Source organism: Sorex araneus, chromosome 4 (genome assembly GCF_027595985.1).
Source record: "Sorex araneus isolate mSorAra2 chromosome 4, mSorAra2.pri, whole genome shotgun sequence".
NCBI classification, from domain to species: Eukaryota; Metazoa; Chordata; class Mammalia; order Eulipotyphla; family Soricidae; genus Sorex; species Sorex araneus.
Genome location: NC_073305.1, coordinates 195,681,024 through 195,697,964, shown reverse-complemented (window position 1 = coordinate 195,697,964; position 16,941 = coordinate 195,681,024). Strand labels below are relative to the sequence as shown.

Below are 16,941 nucleotides of genomic sequence, written 5' to 3'. Positions count from 1 at the left end.
CTCAGTGAGGGGCTCCCAGGCGCAAGCCTCTGAACTCCCGGGCACTGGAAATCAGCTAACTGGGGGGACCTCAGGCGCAATTTTACTAGTTCAAGGCAGGTTTCAGGAAATCAACATCTGCGCGAGGACTTCGGAGGAATAAAGTCTGATAACCGCCAGGCGCCTCCGACCTCCGGAGTACAGAGCGAAGGCTCAGGCCTCTAGTTTTCGGGTTCCCCGTGTCCTGCGGAGGGGAAAAGTCCCCCTGGACGGAGCGAGGACGAGGGGTCCTGGCTGGACCCCGGCCCTCTCGGCCTCGCCAGGCGCGTCCCGGGACTCGGGGAAGCCGCCGTCTGCGACGGGAGCGCGATCCTCGAAGTCGCTGGTTCGGCGAGTCCTGGCTCCGCTGACCTCTCTCACGCCCTCCGAGCCGCGGGGGCCCCAGGCTCCAGATCGCGCACAGTTCAGCCTCCACTCTGCTCTCAGCCGGCCCGCCGCGCCGCGCTCTCATTCTTTAACTCTGTCTCAAAGTTCTAGCTCACCCGCCTCCTCCTTAGCGAAGGGACCGCCTTCTCGCCCATGCTATTGGTAGGTAGCGCCGTCCCTCAAGAGAAGAGGCCGAGCCAGGTTTCCTCTGGAGGATCTAAGAGGCCTTCTGAACAGTCACTCGTCCATATCTGGCTTACGATTGGTCCTCGCTGGAAAAGGCCTCGGGAGCGTCTAGTTGGGCTCCGGCGTCCCCGCCTCCCGCTTGGAAGTGATTGGCTTTATCTCCAGCCCTGAGCATTGTGATTGGATGCAGCTGCGAGGGGCGGGTCGGCCTGCCGCGCCGGCCGTTGGCGAACGCTCTGTTCTGGCGCCCCGCCCTTCGTGCGACTCTCGCCCTGCGCAGGAGTCTCAGCCTCTGATTTGCCACTCGCTACGCGTCTCCGCACCGCGATTGGTCAGCCGCGTCCCTCGGCCCGATTCCGTCCCCTCGAAGCGACTACGGCGGCCCCGAGGAGGGGGAGGGGGCGGGAGGGACGGCCGGTCCCGTCAGTCAGGCAACGGGAGCCGCCGGGAGCGGATGGCGGCGGTGGTAGCGGCCCCACTCGCCGCCGGGAGTGAGGAGTCGGCGCCCACAGCTTCCGTTCCCGGGACTCTGGGGCTGCCGGGGAGCCGCAGTGCAGAGCGGGCCCTAGAGGAGGCCGTGGCCACCGGGACCCTGAACCTGTCCAACCGGCGCCTGAAGCACTTCCCCCGGGGCGCCGCCCGCAGCTACGACCTGTCAGACATCACCCAGGCCGGTGAGTGCGCCCGGCCCCGCGCCGACCCGGACCCTCATTTGCATAGCCCCGCCCCGCGCCTGTTTCTCCCGCGGCGGGGGTTCGGACCGCCCCTTCACCTGGCCGTGGGGGTTCTAGACCCCTCTGGTGGACGTCAGCCGCCGCCCCACCCCTCTGTCCCCTCTGTTTTGGAACTTCTGGACAATGAACGCGCTGCTCGTTGGCCCCGAACGCTCAGCTTCTACGGCCGGGCTTGGCGCCTCGACCCCCGGTCCCAAGCCCGCGCCCCGCGTCTCTTTTTATTTGCGTGTCTGCGCACCTGTAGCGCGGCCCGCCTCTCACCTGGGCGGCTCATTTGCATCACCTTTCCCACCCTCGGTTCGAATCGGTCCCCTTCCTCTAATGAGGCCTTGCTCTGTCTCGATTGGTCGCTGCCTCCAGCCACCCGAGCGGTCGCCCCCGCCCGGGCTTGCCTCCGACTACCTGATGTGTGTGCCCACTTTGCCCCGTCCCCCCGTCGCCGGGCACAGGCCAGCGCCTCCATTTACTCTGCCAAGCCTTCCACCCCTCGCTCTCCGCGCCCCAGCTCCCCCACCATGATCTCTGCACCCCTTCTCTGCGGCCTCCTCCTCCTTCCTGCGCGTGTGAGGTCACTGTGGACCTGTGACCTCATAGGGACCCCAGAATTCCCATTTCGGGGTGTGCTGTCCCCTGGGAGGGTGGAGGCCGGGCGGGAAGGCAGGAAATCTCCGCTGGCAGGTCCCCTGGCCAGGCCGGGTGTGTGATGACGTGGGGTGGGGTCGCCGCCGCCACCGTGACAGGTGAGTCGGACCCCGCCAGGGCCGGCTGCGGAGACGAGGGTTGCGGTCCCCGAGCCGCGTCCCGGCCGCTCCCTGGGCACCGCGGGGGGCGTGTGTCCCCTCCCAGGTGCGCGCTCCCCTCCAGGCGCCGAGGGGGCACAGAGGTGCGGGGGTGAGGGGCGAGCAGGCCGGACCCCGCCGCTCTCCTCGCCCCGCCGGGAGCCCCGGGAGCCGGCCCGTCTCCCGCAAGCTCGGGATTGACCTCGGCAGCTGCGGAACACTTGCCTTCTGTTCCTCTCCCCTCCCCCCGGCTTGTTCTCTGACAAAGACCAAATGTTATTCTTGACTTCCGTAGGGCTCCGCGTTCTCGGCTCCCGGGGAAATCTCCCGATCAGCCGCTCCCAGGCCTCCCCTCCCCCGCCGCATTCCGGCGCGCCCCGGGGTGCAGCCGTTTTCCCTACGGGCCCTCCACGCTTTCAGGGCCCGGGGTCTAGGCTAGGTGGGGTCGATCTGGGCCTGAACCCCGTGCCCCGGTGTCCTCTCTCCCCAGAAGAGCAGAAAGGGGAAGTGGCCCAAGGCGGCTGGTGTTGCCTGCACCCAGCCTTTCACCCTTCCTCGCCCCCCTGCCCACACTGCAGTGCCCCCCACGGCTGAGGACCCTGCAGCCGGCACCGCAGAGGACCCTGCTCCCCCTTCCCAAGGTTTCTTGGGGGGCCCAGTCAGGGCTGCGGTTGTTTGCACCCTGATCCAGACCCCTGGGCTAGGCTGGGTCCTGGGGATGGGAGGGGCTGCCCCACAAAGGAGAAGTTCTCTCACATCCTGTCCTCCTGGGTGCCTCTGCACCCACACTCCCTGGTCTCCCCTTCCAAGGATCTTCCCATCTCCAGGTCTATGCTGATTGGGTGTACAGAGATCAGGGGTGAAGGGGCATGGTCAGCACCGCCCCCCCCCCAGGACCCCTTTCCAGGAGAGCGGGGTGAGGAGGGGGAGAGGAGGGCAGGAGGGCCCACTCGATTTCTGCTGCATTTCCTGTCACAAGACTCATTTCCTTGGGGGGCAGACCCCAGCTTCCTGCCCGCCCCGTGTTGCTCACCTCCCTGGGGAGGGCCTTTGAAGAAGCTCACCCGAGTTTGGGCCCTGGGTGAGTTTGGGCCCTGGGTCCTCGGCGCAGGTTGAGCAGCGCAGCAGAGCCCGGAAGTTTAATTGGCTGGTGCTCTGGTCTGGCAGGAGCCCCCCGACTCCGGGCTCCCGGGCCAAGGGGCACTCACAGACCTGACCCCACTCTCCTCCCAGCTCTCCTGGTGCCTGTGGCTGGCGAGGGAGCCACTGCCCCCCGCTCATCCAGAGGGAGGCTGGGGGGCTGGAAGACAGACAGGAGGCAGCCTGGTGACCTGTGTCTATGCTGCCCCGCTGGGACCCCGACAACATGGTTTCGGGCCCTGGCTGGCTGAGCGCGGGGCAGTGTGAGTGTCTGTGTCTTCTGGGCCAGCGTGTCGGGCCCCTCGGTGGCTCCTGTGTTAAAAACAGGTTGAGGGACAGAGAGATGGTTCACTGGGCATTAGGAATGGCTCAGTGGACATCAGAGGTGCCCACTGGACATCAGAGGTGGCCCAGTGCGTATCAGTGGTGGCCTGGTGGACATCATTGGTGCACAGTGGGTATCAGAGGTGGCCCATGGGACATCAGTGGTGCCCACTGGATATCAGTTGGTGCAGTGCGTATCAGAGGTGGCCCGGTGGGCATCAGAGGTGGCCCAATGCGTATCAGAGATGACAGAGTGGACATCAGTGGTGCCCAGTGGATATCAGGTGGCCCAGTGCATATCAGAGGTGACCCAGTGTGTATCAGAGATGGTCTAGTGGACATCAGTAGTGCCCAGTGGATATCAGAAATGGCCCAGTGAATGTCAGGGGTGACACAATGGACGTCAGGGATTCTCAGTGGGCATGAGAGGTGGCCCAGTGGGTATCAGGCGGCGCACTGGACATCAGAGATGCCCATTGGATATTAGAGGTGGCCCATGGGCATCAGATGTGGCCTGCTGGAGATCAGAGGTGGCACAGTGAGTATCAGGTGGCCTGGTGGGCATCAGCGGCGGCCCAGTGAACATCAGGGATGGCCCAGTGGGCATCAGGGACAGCTCAGTGGGTATTAGAAGTGGCGCGGTGGCCATCAGAGGGCCCAGTGGCTGAGCATAGACTGCGTGCAGGGCCTGGGCTCTGTCTTTGGCATGGCATGGTCTGCTAAGCTCACCATGAGTGACTCCCGAGCACCATCGGGTGTTACCCCCAAACCCAGATGAGACCAAATAAAAACAGACTCATGTTCCCTCAGTCCAGTGCCCGTACCCCCCGACCCTGCCTGTGCCCGACCTCCTAGTGAGAGTCACTGGGACTCTTCCCTCCTCACTCCCAGGATTCCCCTTTATTTGTGGGTTTGAAAACACGTTCAGGGCTTCCCCTGCCCCTGGAATGTGCTGGATTGCAGCTCACTTGGGGAGCTCAGGTTTAATGGGCCCATTTTTGTTTAGGGGCCACACCCAGCTGTGCTCCAGGCTTCTGGCTCTGTGCTCAGGGCTCACTATTGGCAGTGCTTAGGGGACCATATGGGGTGCCAGGGATCAAACCTGGGTCAGCCTCATGCAAGGCAAGAGCTCTCCCCACTGTCCTGTCACTCCAGCCCCTGAGTTTTGAGGGACCGAGGGGAGAGGCGAGGCTGTCTGACTCCCCAACTCCCCGACTGACTCTCCCTAGACCTGTCCCGGAACCGGTTCCCCGAGGTGCCCGAGGCAGCGTGCCAGCTGGTGTCCCTGGAGGGCCTGAGTCTGTACCACAATTGCCTGCGATGCCTGAACCCAGCCCTGGGGAACCTCACGGCCCTCACCTACCTCAACCTCAGGTAGGTGGTCAGGAGGGGCACGGCCCGCGGCCCAGGGGTCTGGCCTGTGAGCGAGCCCAGCTCCCGCCTTTCTCCCTCCTCAGCCGAAACCAGCTCTCGTCGCTGCCCCCCTACATCTGCCAGCTGCCCCTGCGTGTGCTCATCATCAGCAACAACAAGCTGGCCCTCCTGCCCCCCGACATCAGTGCCTTAGGGAGCCTGCGGCAGCTCGTAAGGAGGGTGGTGGGCAGGTGGAGGAAACTGGGGGGCCGGGCTGGGGGTGGAGGCCAGCTCTGAGGCTCCCCCGTTCTGCTCCGGACCAGGACGTGAGCAGTAATGAGCTGCAGGCACTCCCGACTGAGCTGTGCAGCCTCCCGGTCCTGCGGGATCTCAACGTGCGCCGGAACCAGCTGGGAGCCCTGCCCGACGGTGAGGGTCGCGCGGGCCGGGGGGCGTCACTGGAGAGGGCCACCGTCCCAGAGTCAGCCCATGGTGTGAGAGGCAGCTGGCCTGTGCCGGTTGCCAAGGGGAGAGGGGAGCACGGCCCTGCAGAGGCGGCCCTCCCGGCCCCTTTGATGGGCTGCGAGGCACCCCGAAATCTGGGTGCTTGCTTGGCCCTGGCTGTGCTGGGTGGTGGCGGGCTGGGTGGACCAGGTGATGTCACTCAGCTTGATTGGCTTATGGGGCTGGGGCTCTGTCTGGGCACCCCATCAGCAGTAGGTGCTGGCCTCGGAGGAGAGTCTGCGCTCCCCGCCCAGATGGAGCGTGGGCTGGCAGTGGGCAGGGGTCCCACCGTGAGTGGCCAGGCTGGCCTTGGTTTGGAAGATGGGAGGTGACAGATCTGTTATCTCAGGGCTCCTGCTCTTTTTCCCTCTGTTGGAATCAGGGTCCGCTGTCACGGCTGCCTCTGGCTTAGCAAAGTGCCCTGGGGTTGCAGAAAGGCAGCAGGGTTATAGTCCCAAGAGACTTCCTGGAGGAAGCCTTACTAGAGCTGAGCCGCTTGACGGGGGTGCGGACCAAAAAAGGGACTCTCCCAGCGGGGAGGCAATGAAGCAGAGGGGGCTTGTGGGTGCCGGCGTGAGAGGGAGGGCATGAGCAGGCTGGGCCCAGAGCCCCGCACTCACACCCATTGCACCATGCCCCAAGAGCTGCAGCAGAGCCCGTTTCCTGTGGGGGTGGGGTGCAGCTGGTGCCATGGGGGGCAGCCCAGCCTCACTCCCAGAGCCTGGTTTCCGGTGGGGCACCGTGTGGCAGGGATGGGGGTCGTTGCGGAGGGGAGGGGAGGGGAGGCAGGAAGGACTCGAGCAGGAGCAGGGGTCCCCCACCAGTCTGGGCCGGGTGTGTGTGTGTGGGGGGGGGTCCCTGACTTTGTCTCCCCCGCAGAGCTTGGGGACCTCCCTCTGGTCCGCCTGGACTTCTCCTGTAACCGTGTTTCCCGCCTGCCTGTGTCCTTCTGCCGCCTGCGCCACCTGCAGGTCCTCCTGCTGGACAGTAACCCCCTGCAGAGCCCGCCCGCGCAGGTGACGGGCCTGGGCCGGCCGGGCGGGCAGGGTGTGGGCGCTGCTCCCCTGACTCCCACCCGCACCTCCTCACCCCAGGTCTGCCTGAAGGGGAAGCTTCACATCTTCAAGTACTTGTCCACGGAGGCGGGGCGGCGTGGGGGGGCAGCACTGGGGGACCTGGCCCCTTCCCGCCCCCCGAGTTTTAGCCCATGGTAAGTGGGGAGGTGGACGGCGCCCCCTGGCTGCGGTTGGGCCTGGTGGAGGGGTGCGGTGCTGACCGCCCCGCCCATCCGCCGCAGCCCTGCTGAGGAGCTGTTCCCAGGCCGGCGGTACGACTCTGGCGGGCTGGACTCCGGCTTCCACAGCGTGGACAGTGGCAGCAAGAGGTGGTCCGGGAACGAGGTATAGAGATGTTCCGGGAACCTCTGAGGAAGCCCCCTGGAGATCTCAGGGACGGCTGGGCCTGGGGAGGGGCTGGCGCCTTAAACGACCCCCAGACCCTGCCCCCTGGCCCAGAGAGACCCCGGGCTGCTCACTCTCCATCTTTGCCCCTACAGTCTGCTGATGACTTTTCCGAGCTTTCCTTCCGGATCTCGGAGCTGGCCCGGGAGCCCCGGGGGCACCGCGGGCGGAGGGAGGACAGCGCTGGTGAGTAGGGGTTCAGGGCTGGGGCCCGAGGGGCGCCCCCGGCTGCTGGCTAAGCTGCCTTGCCGCCCGCAGCTGATGGTGACCCAGAGCAGATGGACTTCATCGACAGCCGCGGCCCCGGGGAGGACGAGGAGGCAGAACCGGGCGCTGCAGAGGTGAGGCCCCGGGCACTGGGGAGCCCTTGCCCGGGTGCCGGGGGTGGGGGACAGGCACTGCTCAGCCTCCCTGCTGTTTCCTGCAGGAGCAGAGACCCCCCGACCCCAGGTCTGCGGCAGGGGACGGGGAGAGGACGCCAAGCAGCAGGTACCCCCAACCCCCCCACCCCTGCGCCTGGCCCTGCCTGGCCCTGTCCCCTCTGGGCTGAGCCCCTCCCGCCCCCGCCTGCAGGAGGGAGGAGCCGGCCGGGGAGGAGCGGAGGCGCCCCGACACCCTGCAGCTGTGGCAGGAGCGGGAGCGGCGGCAGCAGCAGAGTGGAGTGTGGGGGGCCCCCAAGAAGGACAGGTGCGTGGGGTGCCCTGGGCACCGGGCCCCCTGAGCTGCTCTGCCCCTGGTGTGACCCCTCATCTTCTTCACTTTTCAGTTCTCTGAAGCCCGGGACCAGACCTGCCGGCGGGGGAGCACCGGCACCCCCCACCCAGGCCATGTCCAAGTACGCGTCCCCCACACTCGCCTGAGCGCGCTGCCCGGCCGGCCGCTGCCCGCCACTGACTTCCCTCCTGTCTCTTTTCAGCGGCACCGCCAAGTCCAGCGCCACCCAACTGGGAGCATCCGGGGCGCAGGGAAACCCCATGCCCGCCCCTGCCCCCCAGGAACCCTCTCCCCTGGCTGCATCAGGTAGGGGGGGTCTCTGAGTAGGCGGGGCTGTGGGGTGGGGGGCTGAAGCCCTGGGAAAGTGGACCCCTAAGGGACTGCCTCTCTCGACCCCCCAGCGCCAGCGCCCACGCCCCGGCCACTCGGCTCCATCCAGAGACCAAACAGCTTCCTCTTCGGGTCCGGCTCCCAGTGCGGCTCAGGTGTGTCCCCTTCTGCCGCCTGCCCCTCCCGGCCGGGGAGTTGTCAGTGTCTGTTGTTCTGTCTGTTGTTCCGTTGTGCCGTCGTGCCGAGAAGCCTGCTGTGCGGAGCTGGGTGCGGGGTTAGATACATATGGCGCCCCCCCTTTCTCCAGGCCCTTCCTCCCCAGACTCAGCCCTGAGGGCTCGGCAGGCCCCTCAGCCCGCAGACGACAGGGGGGCACTCATGGCTCAGCTGCGCCAGGTGAGCAGTACAGAGCGGCTGGGGGGGGGCTCCACAGGACGCCCCCTCGCCGCCTGCTCACCCCCACCTTTCCCCACGGCTCTCCAGGTCCTCGAGTCGAAGCTGCAGCGACCCCTGCCTGAGGACATGGCCGAGGCGCTGGCCAGTGGGGTGGTCCTGTGCCAGCTGGCCAACCAGCTGCGGCCGCGCTCTGTCCCCTTCATCCACGTGCCCTCTCCTGCTGTGGTCAGTGGGTGCCCAGGCTGGGGGTCTGGGTACCCCCGAGGGCAGCTTCCGCCTCTCACTCTTGTCGCCTTCTCCGCCCCCCCCCCAGCCCAAACTCAGCGCCCTGAAGTCGCGGAAGAACGTGGAGAGTTTCTTAGAAGCCTGTCGGAAAATGGGGGTGCCCGAGGTATGCAGGGAGGTGCTTCCTCTGGAGCTGGGCTCTGGAGGGGCACCTGGGGGCTTGGCGGGCGTGCTGCATGACACAGAGGCATCCCCGGGTCCCTGCCCCTCCCGCATGCTGCCCCCTTCCTGCCCTCGCATGCCGGCTTGGTGTGGTGGCAGCGCGGGGGACGTGTCGCTGCTGCTGACGTTTGTCTCTGTCTCTGTCCACCTGCCCCACTCTCCCTCCCCAGGCCGACCTGTGCTCGCCCTTGGATCTCCTCCAGGGCACCACCCAGGGGCTGTGGACCACCCTGGAGGCCGTGAGGCGGGCGGGGGGCAGGGTGCCCCCACCCCTGCAGGCCCCTTCTGGTCTGGGCGGCTTCGTCGTCTTCTACATGGCCCTCATGCTGCTGTTCTATGTCGTCTACACTCGGCTCCTGGCTTCCTAGGACCTGAAGTCACCCCCTCCCTGGCCTCCCCCCCGTTTCTATTTATGACTCCAGCACCCACCTGTGCCCCACCTGCACCTGCGGTGCCTTGCCCCGACCAAAGACACTAGTGAGCCCCTCACACACACACTGACCTCAGAGGCCCCCACGGTGCCCCCAGCCTCTGGCCCCCTCCTGTAGCCCCACACGCCTGCCCCTCAGTGCTGAGGTGCCTTCACCCCCCCCACCCCTCCCCCCGCTGCTTGGGGGCTAAATTATCTATATTTTGTAGAGAGAACTCTATATTTGTAGGGCTCCGCCCGGGCCCGCCTGCCGCTCTCTTGTATAAATTGTACAGACGCCTCACCTCGCCTGTGCCTGTCTGTGTCTGTGTGTGCGTTTGTGCGCGTGTGTGCTCCGTGCATGTGTCTGCGTGTCTGCGTCTGCGTGTCTGTGCGTGTGTATCTGCCCGTCTGTGTCCCAGCTGCCCGCCCCTCCTGCGGGCTGGACCCCCAGCCTGCCCGCCATGCCGCCGCCCCGGGAAATGACAGGTCTGTGCCCCACCGGCATCCCGTTATCTGCCAACAGCTCCTCGCAGCTGTGCGGCCACCCTGAGCAGCCCCGAACCCCTTTTTCCAGGCTCCTTTAGGGACATGGGGTGCAGGGGGGGGCCTGGGGACCCTAACCCGGCGCCTCCCCCCAGGAGTCCCTCTGCCAGCCCCACCACATCTTGGAAGAGGAGGGTGCCCCGGGAAGGGGTCTCCCCCACATCGCTGCTGTCGTCCGGGCGCTGCTGGAACGGCCCTAGGGGCTGAGACTGGGGGCACCCCGGCGCGGCCCCAGGGGCAGAGAAGAAACGAGGCTTCCGCCCAGCGAGGGCTGGGGAGGGCGCCTGGGCCCGGCGCGGGCTCCCCGGCTCGGGTGTGGCCGAGGATCTGGGCCGGAAGAGCGGCCAGACTTTGTGTCACGTGCAATAAAGAGAAGGCCGGACCCCAGGTTGCCCGACTGTGTCTGTGCGTGAGCTTGCGCGGCTGGGGGTGGTCTCGGCGGGTGTTGCTCCGCGCCCCGTCGGCAGGGGGCGCCCGCGGGGACGCGCGCCACGTGGGCCGGAAACGCGCCCGGGGCGTCGCGGCGAGGCCTGCGAACCGGGTGGGCGCGCGGTGCCGGCGCCCTCAGACCCCCTCAGCATGCAGCCTTGGCCCCCGCGGTCGCGGAGCCCCAGGGACCTGCCGGCGCAGGAGGAAACGGCCCCATTGGCCGGCGCCAGCGTGCATGAGGCCTGGAGTGCTGGAGAGGCGGCGGGGGAGGAGCCAACAGGAGCCCCGCGGGCCAGGTGACCCGCTCGGCCAGGCCTGGGGGGCGGGGGCCGGGCACCCAGCAGGCACCCCTGGGGTGAGCGGCCATGGGTGTGAGGCGCCCCGCTAGGAAATACCCCATGGGCGGCCAGCAGGATATCAGAGGTCCCGACTGGAGCATTTCAGCGGCCCCCTCCCCGCTGCAGCCCACAGACCCGGGCCCGAACCCCTTGCTGGACTCCGAGAGCACTGCGGCCCCCAGACCTGGCCGCTGAGCTGACTTGGGGAACCCCGGGAACCCCAGGTAGGTGCCGGGCCTCGCGGCTCAGGGTGCCCGTGGCTCGTGAACTGCTTTCATGGAAGCTTCCACCGCCCCTCTCGTCCCCACAGCTCCCGTCGCCCCGCAGAGGGCCTGGGAGGTCAGGCCGGCCAGGGTGACGCTGCTCGAGCCCTGGGATCCCAACTACCAGGTGACGTGGGTGAGTTAGGGGCTCCCGGCGGGGTGGGGGTGAGCACCCTCGGCAGGAGCGCGGGCTGACCGCTTCTGCTGCCCTCGTAGGGGCCTGGATGCTCGTCGGGCGCCTCCTTCTCCAGCCGCACCCTGTACCACCCCTCCTTCTGGCCCCTGTACCAGGCGGCGGCCGGCCCGGCCCAGCAGAGTGAGGTCGGCGCCCCCGAGGGGGTCCCCGTGCTCTGCTGCGAAGACATCTTCCTGTTGGACCCGCTGCTGCCCCGAGGGCAGCGCGTCCCCCTGTACCTGTCGGAGCCCCCGGGGCAGGTGAGTGAGCGCCCCTCCCCCCCACGAGCCTCCATGAAACGGGAAGACAGCACGGCCCGTCTCTCAGCAGGTCAAGGGCTCAGGGAAGCTGCTGCTGCCGCCCCCCATCATGGCCCCTTGGGTCCTGCCCAGCCGCCCGCGGGGCTGCCCCGGGGCCTGGCTCAGCGGGGCCGAGCTCATTGCCCTCACCGGCCTCCTGCAGATGAGCCAGGGGCCACCCAGACCCGCCCCGGACCCCTCCGAGGACACCCCCAGTCCCAGTGGCGGCCAGAGCTGCGCTCGGGGCGCCGCCCCATCCCTGCCCCCTGCCCCCTAGCCCCTGCCCTTGGCAAGTTTGGTTTCTGTGGACAATAAAACTTCCTGTTGGTTTGCAAACTGGCGCCTGGTGTGGGCCCTCGGCTTCCCTCAGACACGCAGGCACGGGACACTGGCAGGCCGGCCAGCAGAGCACCTTTAATGGGGGGTCCTTGGTACCGGTCCCCAGCTGTGTCCGGGGAGCAGGGAGCCGCCAGCTGGGCTGGCACGTCACCGCCACCTCCCGGGGCGCTCATCCCAGTGCAGCTCTGGGAGGGCAACTCGGGCTGCTCTTTGGATCCAGGCGCTGTGGAGACAGGGCGGTGGGGGGGGCTCAGAGGGCGCCCCCAGACTCGAGCCTGGGCGAGACTTTGTTGCGGAGAAAGTCCGTTTGTCTGGGTTTTGAGTGGCGTGGAGGGGAGTGTTCTAGAACTTTCTCTCAAAGAATCTAACTTCCTGGGGCCGAGCCACAGTACAGAGGGGAGGGAGGGCGCTTCCTTGGCACGAGGCACACCCAGGTTCCACCCTGGGCACCCTGCATGCCCCCCCCCCCCAGCCCGCCAGGAATGATCCCTGAGCGAGAAGCAGGAGACAGCTCCCGGAGGCACTGCGGGGTGTGGCCACATCCCCCCAAATTCTAACTTCCAACCGCTCCACCGCGGGGGGTGAGGGGAGGCGGTTGATGGGCTGAAAGCGGGTCACGTGACCAGGAGGCCCGCCCGGGGATCGGGCGCGGGGGCGGGGGGGGGGGGGTGACTGCAGGGGAGGCTCCCACGCCGTTGCCCACCCCTCGGGCCCCTCACCTCTGCTTCAGCCGCGAGGGCGCGCAGGTTCTGGAACTCAATGCGCGCGTAGCTGTGGGGGCTGGGCGAGCCTCCGGGGCCGACCCCCCGCACCACGTCCAGCGGCGGGATCAGCTCCAGGTCGATGTAGTTGAGGCGGCCGTCGGGGGCGGCTCCCTGGGGACCGGCCGCCGTGTACTCGATGCACACATACTCGCCGGCCAGCTCCCCCGAAGCCCCGCAGGGGGCGGGGCGGGACGGGGAGGCGGCCCGGGGGGACGGCGGGCCGCGGCGCATGGACACGTACTCGGTGCCCGCGCACTCCTGCCCGGGGCGCGCCATCACCATGTAGCCGCCCGCCTCGCCGCCCCCCATGAGCTCGTAGTCCCGCCCGGCCCCCATACGGATGTAGCCCCCTGCCCGTTTCAGCCCGTCGGGGTCCGAGGCCGCCGTCCCGGGCCCCGCCAGCGTCGGGAGGGCTGCGGGCTCGCCCCACTCACCCGGGCGCGCGCGGCGGCTCAGGCCGCTGGACGGGGCGGACGCCAGCGACTCATACGCGGGGGACACGGAGGGTCTGGAGGCGCTCGGCGGGGGGTCGGCCCTGCCACAGGCGCCCCCGTCCCCCAGGCGCTTCATGGCGGCCAGGACGGTCTCGTGGATGCTCTGGGCCACCACGGCGTCCGGCGCCTCCAGCCACAGCTCCCCGGGGCCCGTGGGCGCCGAGCGGCCGAGCTCCAGGAAGAAGAAGGAGTCGGCGTGGCCGCAGCGGCGCACGCTGAGCAGGGACAGGCGCAGGGCGGGCTGCGGCGAGGCCTGGGCGTCCTGGGAGCCCCGTGCCCGGGGCTTCCGCTGCAGGCTCAGGACCCCTGAGCCCAGGCACAGGCGGTAGCCGCCGCTGCCCAGCCCTCGGGCCCGCCCCAGCCCCTTGGGCCGCAGCGTCACGGGCCAGACGTCCTGAAACGGAGCGAGCAGCCAGGTCTCGGGGTCCTCGTGGGAGCTGGGACCTGGAGAGACAACGGGCGGGTCACGGGGGCCCGGAGTGCGGGGGGCTCCAGGTCGGAGTCCCCGTGTCCCCCGACCTGAAGAAGTTCGGAAACGCTTAAGGGTGCCACTTGGCTGCGTGGACGGATGAGCCCAAGGTCACCCCACCCCGCGTCCCCGGCCCCGCGCGGGCCTCACCGGCGGCGGCGCGCACCTCGAGCAGGGCGCTGTACCACGCCAGCTGCTCCGCCTCGCTGGCCGCCGCCACGCCCAGGCTGCGGTCGCGCGTGTACAGGACGATCAGGTGGCGCTGGCGCGCGTCCACGCGCTTGCTGATGGTGCACGCGCCCGCCAGGCTCACGCTGAGCTTGGGCGGCGCGCGGCCGCCGCGGAACTTCTTCTCGCTCTCGAAACAGTCCAGGCGCGGCGGGTCCGCGCGCAGCACGAAGAAGCGGCGGCGCTGGGACTTCTGCTTGCGCAGGTGGCCGCACAGACGCACAGCCGCGGCGACCGGCCCGGGCGGCGGCGGGCCCGGGGGCACCTGGACCCACTCGGGGCTGTCGTCTCCGGGCTTCATCTCCGGCCCCTCGGAGAGACCAGGGACTGAAGGAGGGGCGGGGACGGCCGGGGGGGCCCCCGGGGCAGCGGAAGACGCGGGGGATGTGGTGGTCCCCGGGAAAAGAAAACGGCACCTGGTCAGCCGCGCTCGTTCTCGATGCCCCTGGAGTGTCTCCCCTGCTCCCGAGTGGAAGTTGACGCCAGGGCTCCGCAGTGGCCCCGGGCCTCACCCCGAGGGTGCCCTGGTGGCGGCCCGGAGGCTCGCTGGGCCTGAGCTGGACCCGGCGGGTCCCCTGGCCGCCTCCACCGGCTGTTCCGCAGTCCCCACCCCCGCGAAGTTAACCCTCGCGCGCCCCGGGCGGCCGCAGGACCGTGAGAGCCCAGTGGAGCTGGCAGCCCGCGGGCGGCTCCTCCCCACCCCCTGGGACGGTCGGGGCAGGAGGGCGCGGGAGGGAGGCGTCTCTAGGCCCACTGCGGAGAAAGCGACCGGGAGCTGAATGCCGCTTCCTCCACTCCCTGCTGGGGCCCCTGGCTCCCCTTCCCAGAAGGGACCCTCCCTGCCAGCACTGACAGGAGCCGGAGTTGCTCCGTGGGTACCTGGGGAGAAGCAAACTTCCTGTTGGTGCCGGGGTGCAGACCCTGGGAACCTAGTCAAGTGACCCCTGAAGGAACCATCTCCAGGGTACTGCCCTTCACGCCCGCTGAACCTCAGCCCTCTTCTCATCCCTCCCCAAAGCTACTGCCAGGGTCAGTGGTGCTGATCAGGGCCTGGGGGTGGGGGGTGGGGGGGACAGGCGGCCTGACCCTGCACCCTGAGATGGGACTGGGCATCAGGGTTTGGAACGCTATTTCTTTTTCTTGTTTGGGGGGCCACTCCCAGCGGTACTCAGGACTGACTCCTGGCTCTGCACTCACGGATCAGTCTGGTGGGCTCAGGGGACTATATGGGATGCGGGGGTCAAGCCCAGATTGGCTGTGTGCAAGGCAAGCACTCTATCCGTTGGACTATTGCTCCAGCTCCAAGGACACCCCATTTCTGATCTCTGCAGGGACTGATCCTGGGTGTGTGTGTGGTAATGCCACCAGCACTTGGCAAGACAGAGCCACTGACACTTGGATAGGTCCTTGGGGGACAGGCCATCACTGGCTGCAAGAAGTGCGGGAGGGGGGGTGGGGGCGCTGCGGAAGGAGTTTTGGAGAGGAACCTGCCTGGAGAGGAATGAGTCAGACTGAAGCCAGGGCAGCCGCTGGACAGTGGGGTGCACTCTTGGGTTTCTCTGGATGCGAGTGGCTCAATGTGCCCCTGGACCCAGAGATGCTGGGTGCGGGGGCTTGCCAATGCCCGTGGAGGTGGGAGGGGGGGACTGGCAGCTCAGGTACTGCTGCTAAGCTAGCACTAGCCATCGCCACTGGTGCGAGCAGGAAGCAGCCCCTGCCCCACTTGTACCAGCCACAGCCCCCAGGGTGGCCTTGATAATCCATAGTTTGCTAAGTGGCAGGCAGAGATGCCTGCAGGGCCCTTCCCTTCAGAGATGGAGGAGGCAGCAAGGAGCCCAGGGCCTGGTGGGTGGGTAATCAATGCCAGGTGATTTAGGGGAAAGCCTGGGCAATCAGTTGTCCTAGCAACGACACTGCCCTCGGCCTTACCCAGGCAAGATTTAGTTGGGCCTGTTACCCTGGCAACTCAGTTGCACCTCAGAAACAGGAAGTGGCAGAACCTCAGCTCTGCTGGATTCTCACCTTCCCCATCTGGGGCCCCATGCGGGCTCTCTGCACCCTGCGCCCCTGGGGCTACCTGTTACCTGCACAGCCCACAGGGGACGGCTGGGGCCAGGTGGTTCCTGGGTGCCCCACTTCCTGGTGTGCATGCTCACGCTTGTGTGGGACAGGGTGCAGCGGGAGTGTGTGTGAGGGGGTGCAGTGGAGTGTGCACGCCTGGGAGGGATGCAGTGGAGGATGTTTGAGGGGGTGAGTGGTGTGTGACGGGGTACACTGGGAGTGTTGTAGGGGAAGGGGTGCAGTTGTAAGGGGTGCAGTGGAGTGTGAGGGGTCAGTGGAGTGTGTGAGGGGGTAGTGTTAGAGGGTGTGCAGTGGAGTGTGTGGGTGTAGCTCTGTGTGAGGGTGTGTGTGGAGTGTGTGAGGGGGTGTAGTTTGTGAGAGGGTGCAGTGGAGTGTGTGAAGGAGTGTAGTTGTGTGTGAGGGGGGTAGTGTGAGGGGGTGTTGTGTGTGAGGGTGTGCAGTGAAGTGTGTGAGGGTGTGTAGTTGTGTATGAGGGGTGCAGTGGAGTGCATCAGGGGGTGTAGTTTGTGAGGGGGTGTAGTGGTATAGTTGTGTGTGAGGGTGTGCAGTGGAGTGTGAGGGGATATAGTTGTGAGGGTGTGCAGCAGAGTGGGGGTATGTAGTTGTGTGTGAGGGTGTGTGTGGAGTGTCTGAGGGGGTGTAGTTTGTGAGGGTGCAGTGGAGTGTGTGAAGGAGTGTAGTTGTGTGTAAGGGGGTACAGTGTGAGGGTGTGCAGTGGAGTGTGTGAGGGTGTAGTGGAGTATGTTAGGGGGTGTAGTTGTATGTGGGGGGTGTAGTGACGGGGTGTAGTTGTGTGAGGTGTGCAGTGGGGTGTGTGTAGTGTGTGGGGGTATGTTGTTGTGAGGGGGTGTGTGGAGTGAGGGGGTGTAGTTGTGTCTGTGGGTGCAGTGGCGTGTGAGGGGGAGCAGGGGAGTGTGAAGCGTGGGAGGGGTGCTGCCGCAGTGCTGTACATTTTCACTCCCGTCTCTACCTTCTCACTGGGGCGGCTGCTCTGCCCCCACAGAAGGCAGCCAAGTTGAAGAGCCCCGTTTGCAAAGGGAGCACCAAAAGGGGAGCCTGGCCAGCCCCTCCAGGCTGCAGAGTGGGCAGAGAGCCCACCCTTTCCTCTCTGGGAGCCGCTGGCTTGGGGCACAGAGCACAGGGAGGCGGGGCTGTTCCCTGCCGAGGGACACACAGCAGTGCTGGGAACTCTTGATTTTTCTGCCCGGGGATCTGAGTTGACCCAGTGTGACTTCAGACTGGCCTCCAGGCCCAGCCAGGCAGCTGGCTGGACGCCATGTCGGCCAGAGTGACGGAGGGGCCGGGCGCCGCAGGAGGCTCGGGCACAGCGGCCA

General features: G+C 67.3%; 3 protein-coding genes across 5 annotated transcripts; 2 read left to right on the top strand and 1 right to left on the bottom strand.

Annotated features, from left to right (window-relative positions):
* Positions 1-985: 985 nt before the first annotated feature.
* Positions 986-10,144, top strand: LRCH4 (leucine rich repeats and calponin homology domain containing 4). 2 transcript variants are annotated; one of them, XM_012934706.2, is made up of 18 exons: positions 986-1,265; positions 4,798-4,942; positions 5,026-5,152; positions 5,245-5,350; positions 6,305-6,441; positions 6,520-6,635; positions 6,723-6,825; positions 6,981-7,071; positions 7,144-7,226; positions 7,313-7,374; positions 7,459-7,572; positions 7,652-7,720; positions 7,802-7,905; positions 8,001-8,084; positions 8,237-8,325; positions 8,413-8,550; positions 8,639-8,716; positions 9,823-10,144. In XM_012934706.2, the coding sequence occupies exons 1-18, from the start codon at positions 1,046-1,048 to the stop codon at positions 9,925-9,927; spliced, it is 1,971 nt and encodes a 656-aa protein (XP_012790160.2). In that variant the 5' UTR covers positions 986-1,045; the 3' UTR covers positions 9,928-10,144. The 2 variants fall into 2 exon arrangements, with proteins under 2 accessions (XP_012790160.2, XP_054992537.1); XM_055136562.1 differs by having other exon boundaries at positions 8,943-10,139.
* Positions 10,145-10,305: 161 nt separating this feature from the next.
* On the top strand, positions 10,306-11,572 carry SAP25 (Sin3A associated protein 25). 2 transcript variants are annotated; one of them, XM_055136565.1, is made up of 5 exons: positions 10,306-10,452; positions 10,621-10,718; positions 10,805-10,893; positions 10,974-11,192; positions 11,263-11,572. In XM_055136565.1, exons 1-5 carry the CDS (start codon positions 10,307-10,309, stop codon positions 11,506-11,508), a joined length of 798 nt encoding a protein of 265 aa, XP_054992540.1. In that variant the 5' UTR covers position 10,306; the 3' UTR covers positions 11,509-11,572. The 2 variants fall into 2 exon arrangements, with proteins under 2 accessions (XP_054992540.1, XP_054992539.1); XM_055136564.1 differs by having other exon boundaries at positions 11,260-11,572.
* A 48-nt stretch (positions 11,573-11,620) lies between these two features.
* On the bottom strand, positions 11,621-13,961 carry LOC101548071 (insulin receptor substrate 1-like). Its single transcript, XM_055134870.1, has 3 exons — positions 13,448-13,961; positions 12,290-13,272; positions 11,621-11,793 (listed from the first exon to the last, which is right to left on the bottom strand). Exons 1-3 carry the CDS (start codon positions 13,824-13,826, stop codon positions 11,740-11,742), a joined length of 1,416 nt encoding a protein of 471 aa, XP_054990845.1. The 5' UTR covers positions 13,827-13,961; the 3' UTR covers positions 11,621-11,739.
* Positions 13,962-16,941: the final 2,980 nt, after the last annotated feature.

Excerpts from the sequence above, each read along its gene's own strand:
- LRCH4 (XM_055136562.1), top strand. The coding sequence starts at position 1,046 with ATGGCGGCGGTGGTAGCGGCCCCACTCGCCGCCGGGAGTGAGGAGTCG. Across the intron at positions 5,351-6,304 it reads GCTGGGAGCCCTGCCCGACG|AGCTTGGGGACCTCCCTCTG; the intron begins GTGAGGGTCGCG and ends TCTCCCCCGCAG. Across the intron at positions 8,717-8,942 it reads GGAAAATGGGGGTGCCCGAG|GCCGACCTGTGCTCGCCCTT; the intron begins GTATGCAGGGAG and ends CTCCCTCCCCAG.
- SAP25 (XM_055136564.1), top strand. The coding sequence starts at position 10,307 with ATGCAGCCTTGGCCCCCGCGGTCGCGGAGCCCCAGGGACCTGCCGGCG. Across the intron at positions 10,894-10,973 it reads CCAACTACCAGGTGACGTGG|GGGCCTGGATGCTCGTCGGG; the intron begins GTGAGTTAGGGG and ends CTGCCCTCGTAG. Across the intron at positions 11,193-11,259 it reads TGTCGGAGCCCCCGGGGCAG|CAGGTCAAGGGCTCAGGGAA; the intron begins GTGAGTGAGCGC and ends CCCGTCTCTCAG.
- LOC101548071 (XM_055134870.1), bottom strand. The coding sequence starts at position 13,826 with ATGAAGCCCGGAGACGACAGCCCCGAGTGGGTCCAGGTGCCCCCGGGC. Across the intron at positions 13,273-13,447 it reads CGAGGTGCGCGCCGCCGCCG|GTCCCAGCTCCCACGAGGAC; the intron begins GTGAGGCCCGCG and ends TTGTCTCTCCAG. Across the intron at positions 11,794-12,289 it reads CCCTCGCGGCTGAAGCAGAG|CGCCTGGATCCAAAGAGCAG; the intron begins GTGAGGGGCCCG and ends CTGTCTCCACAG.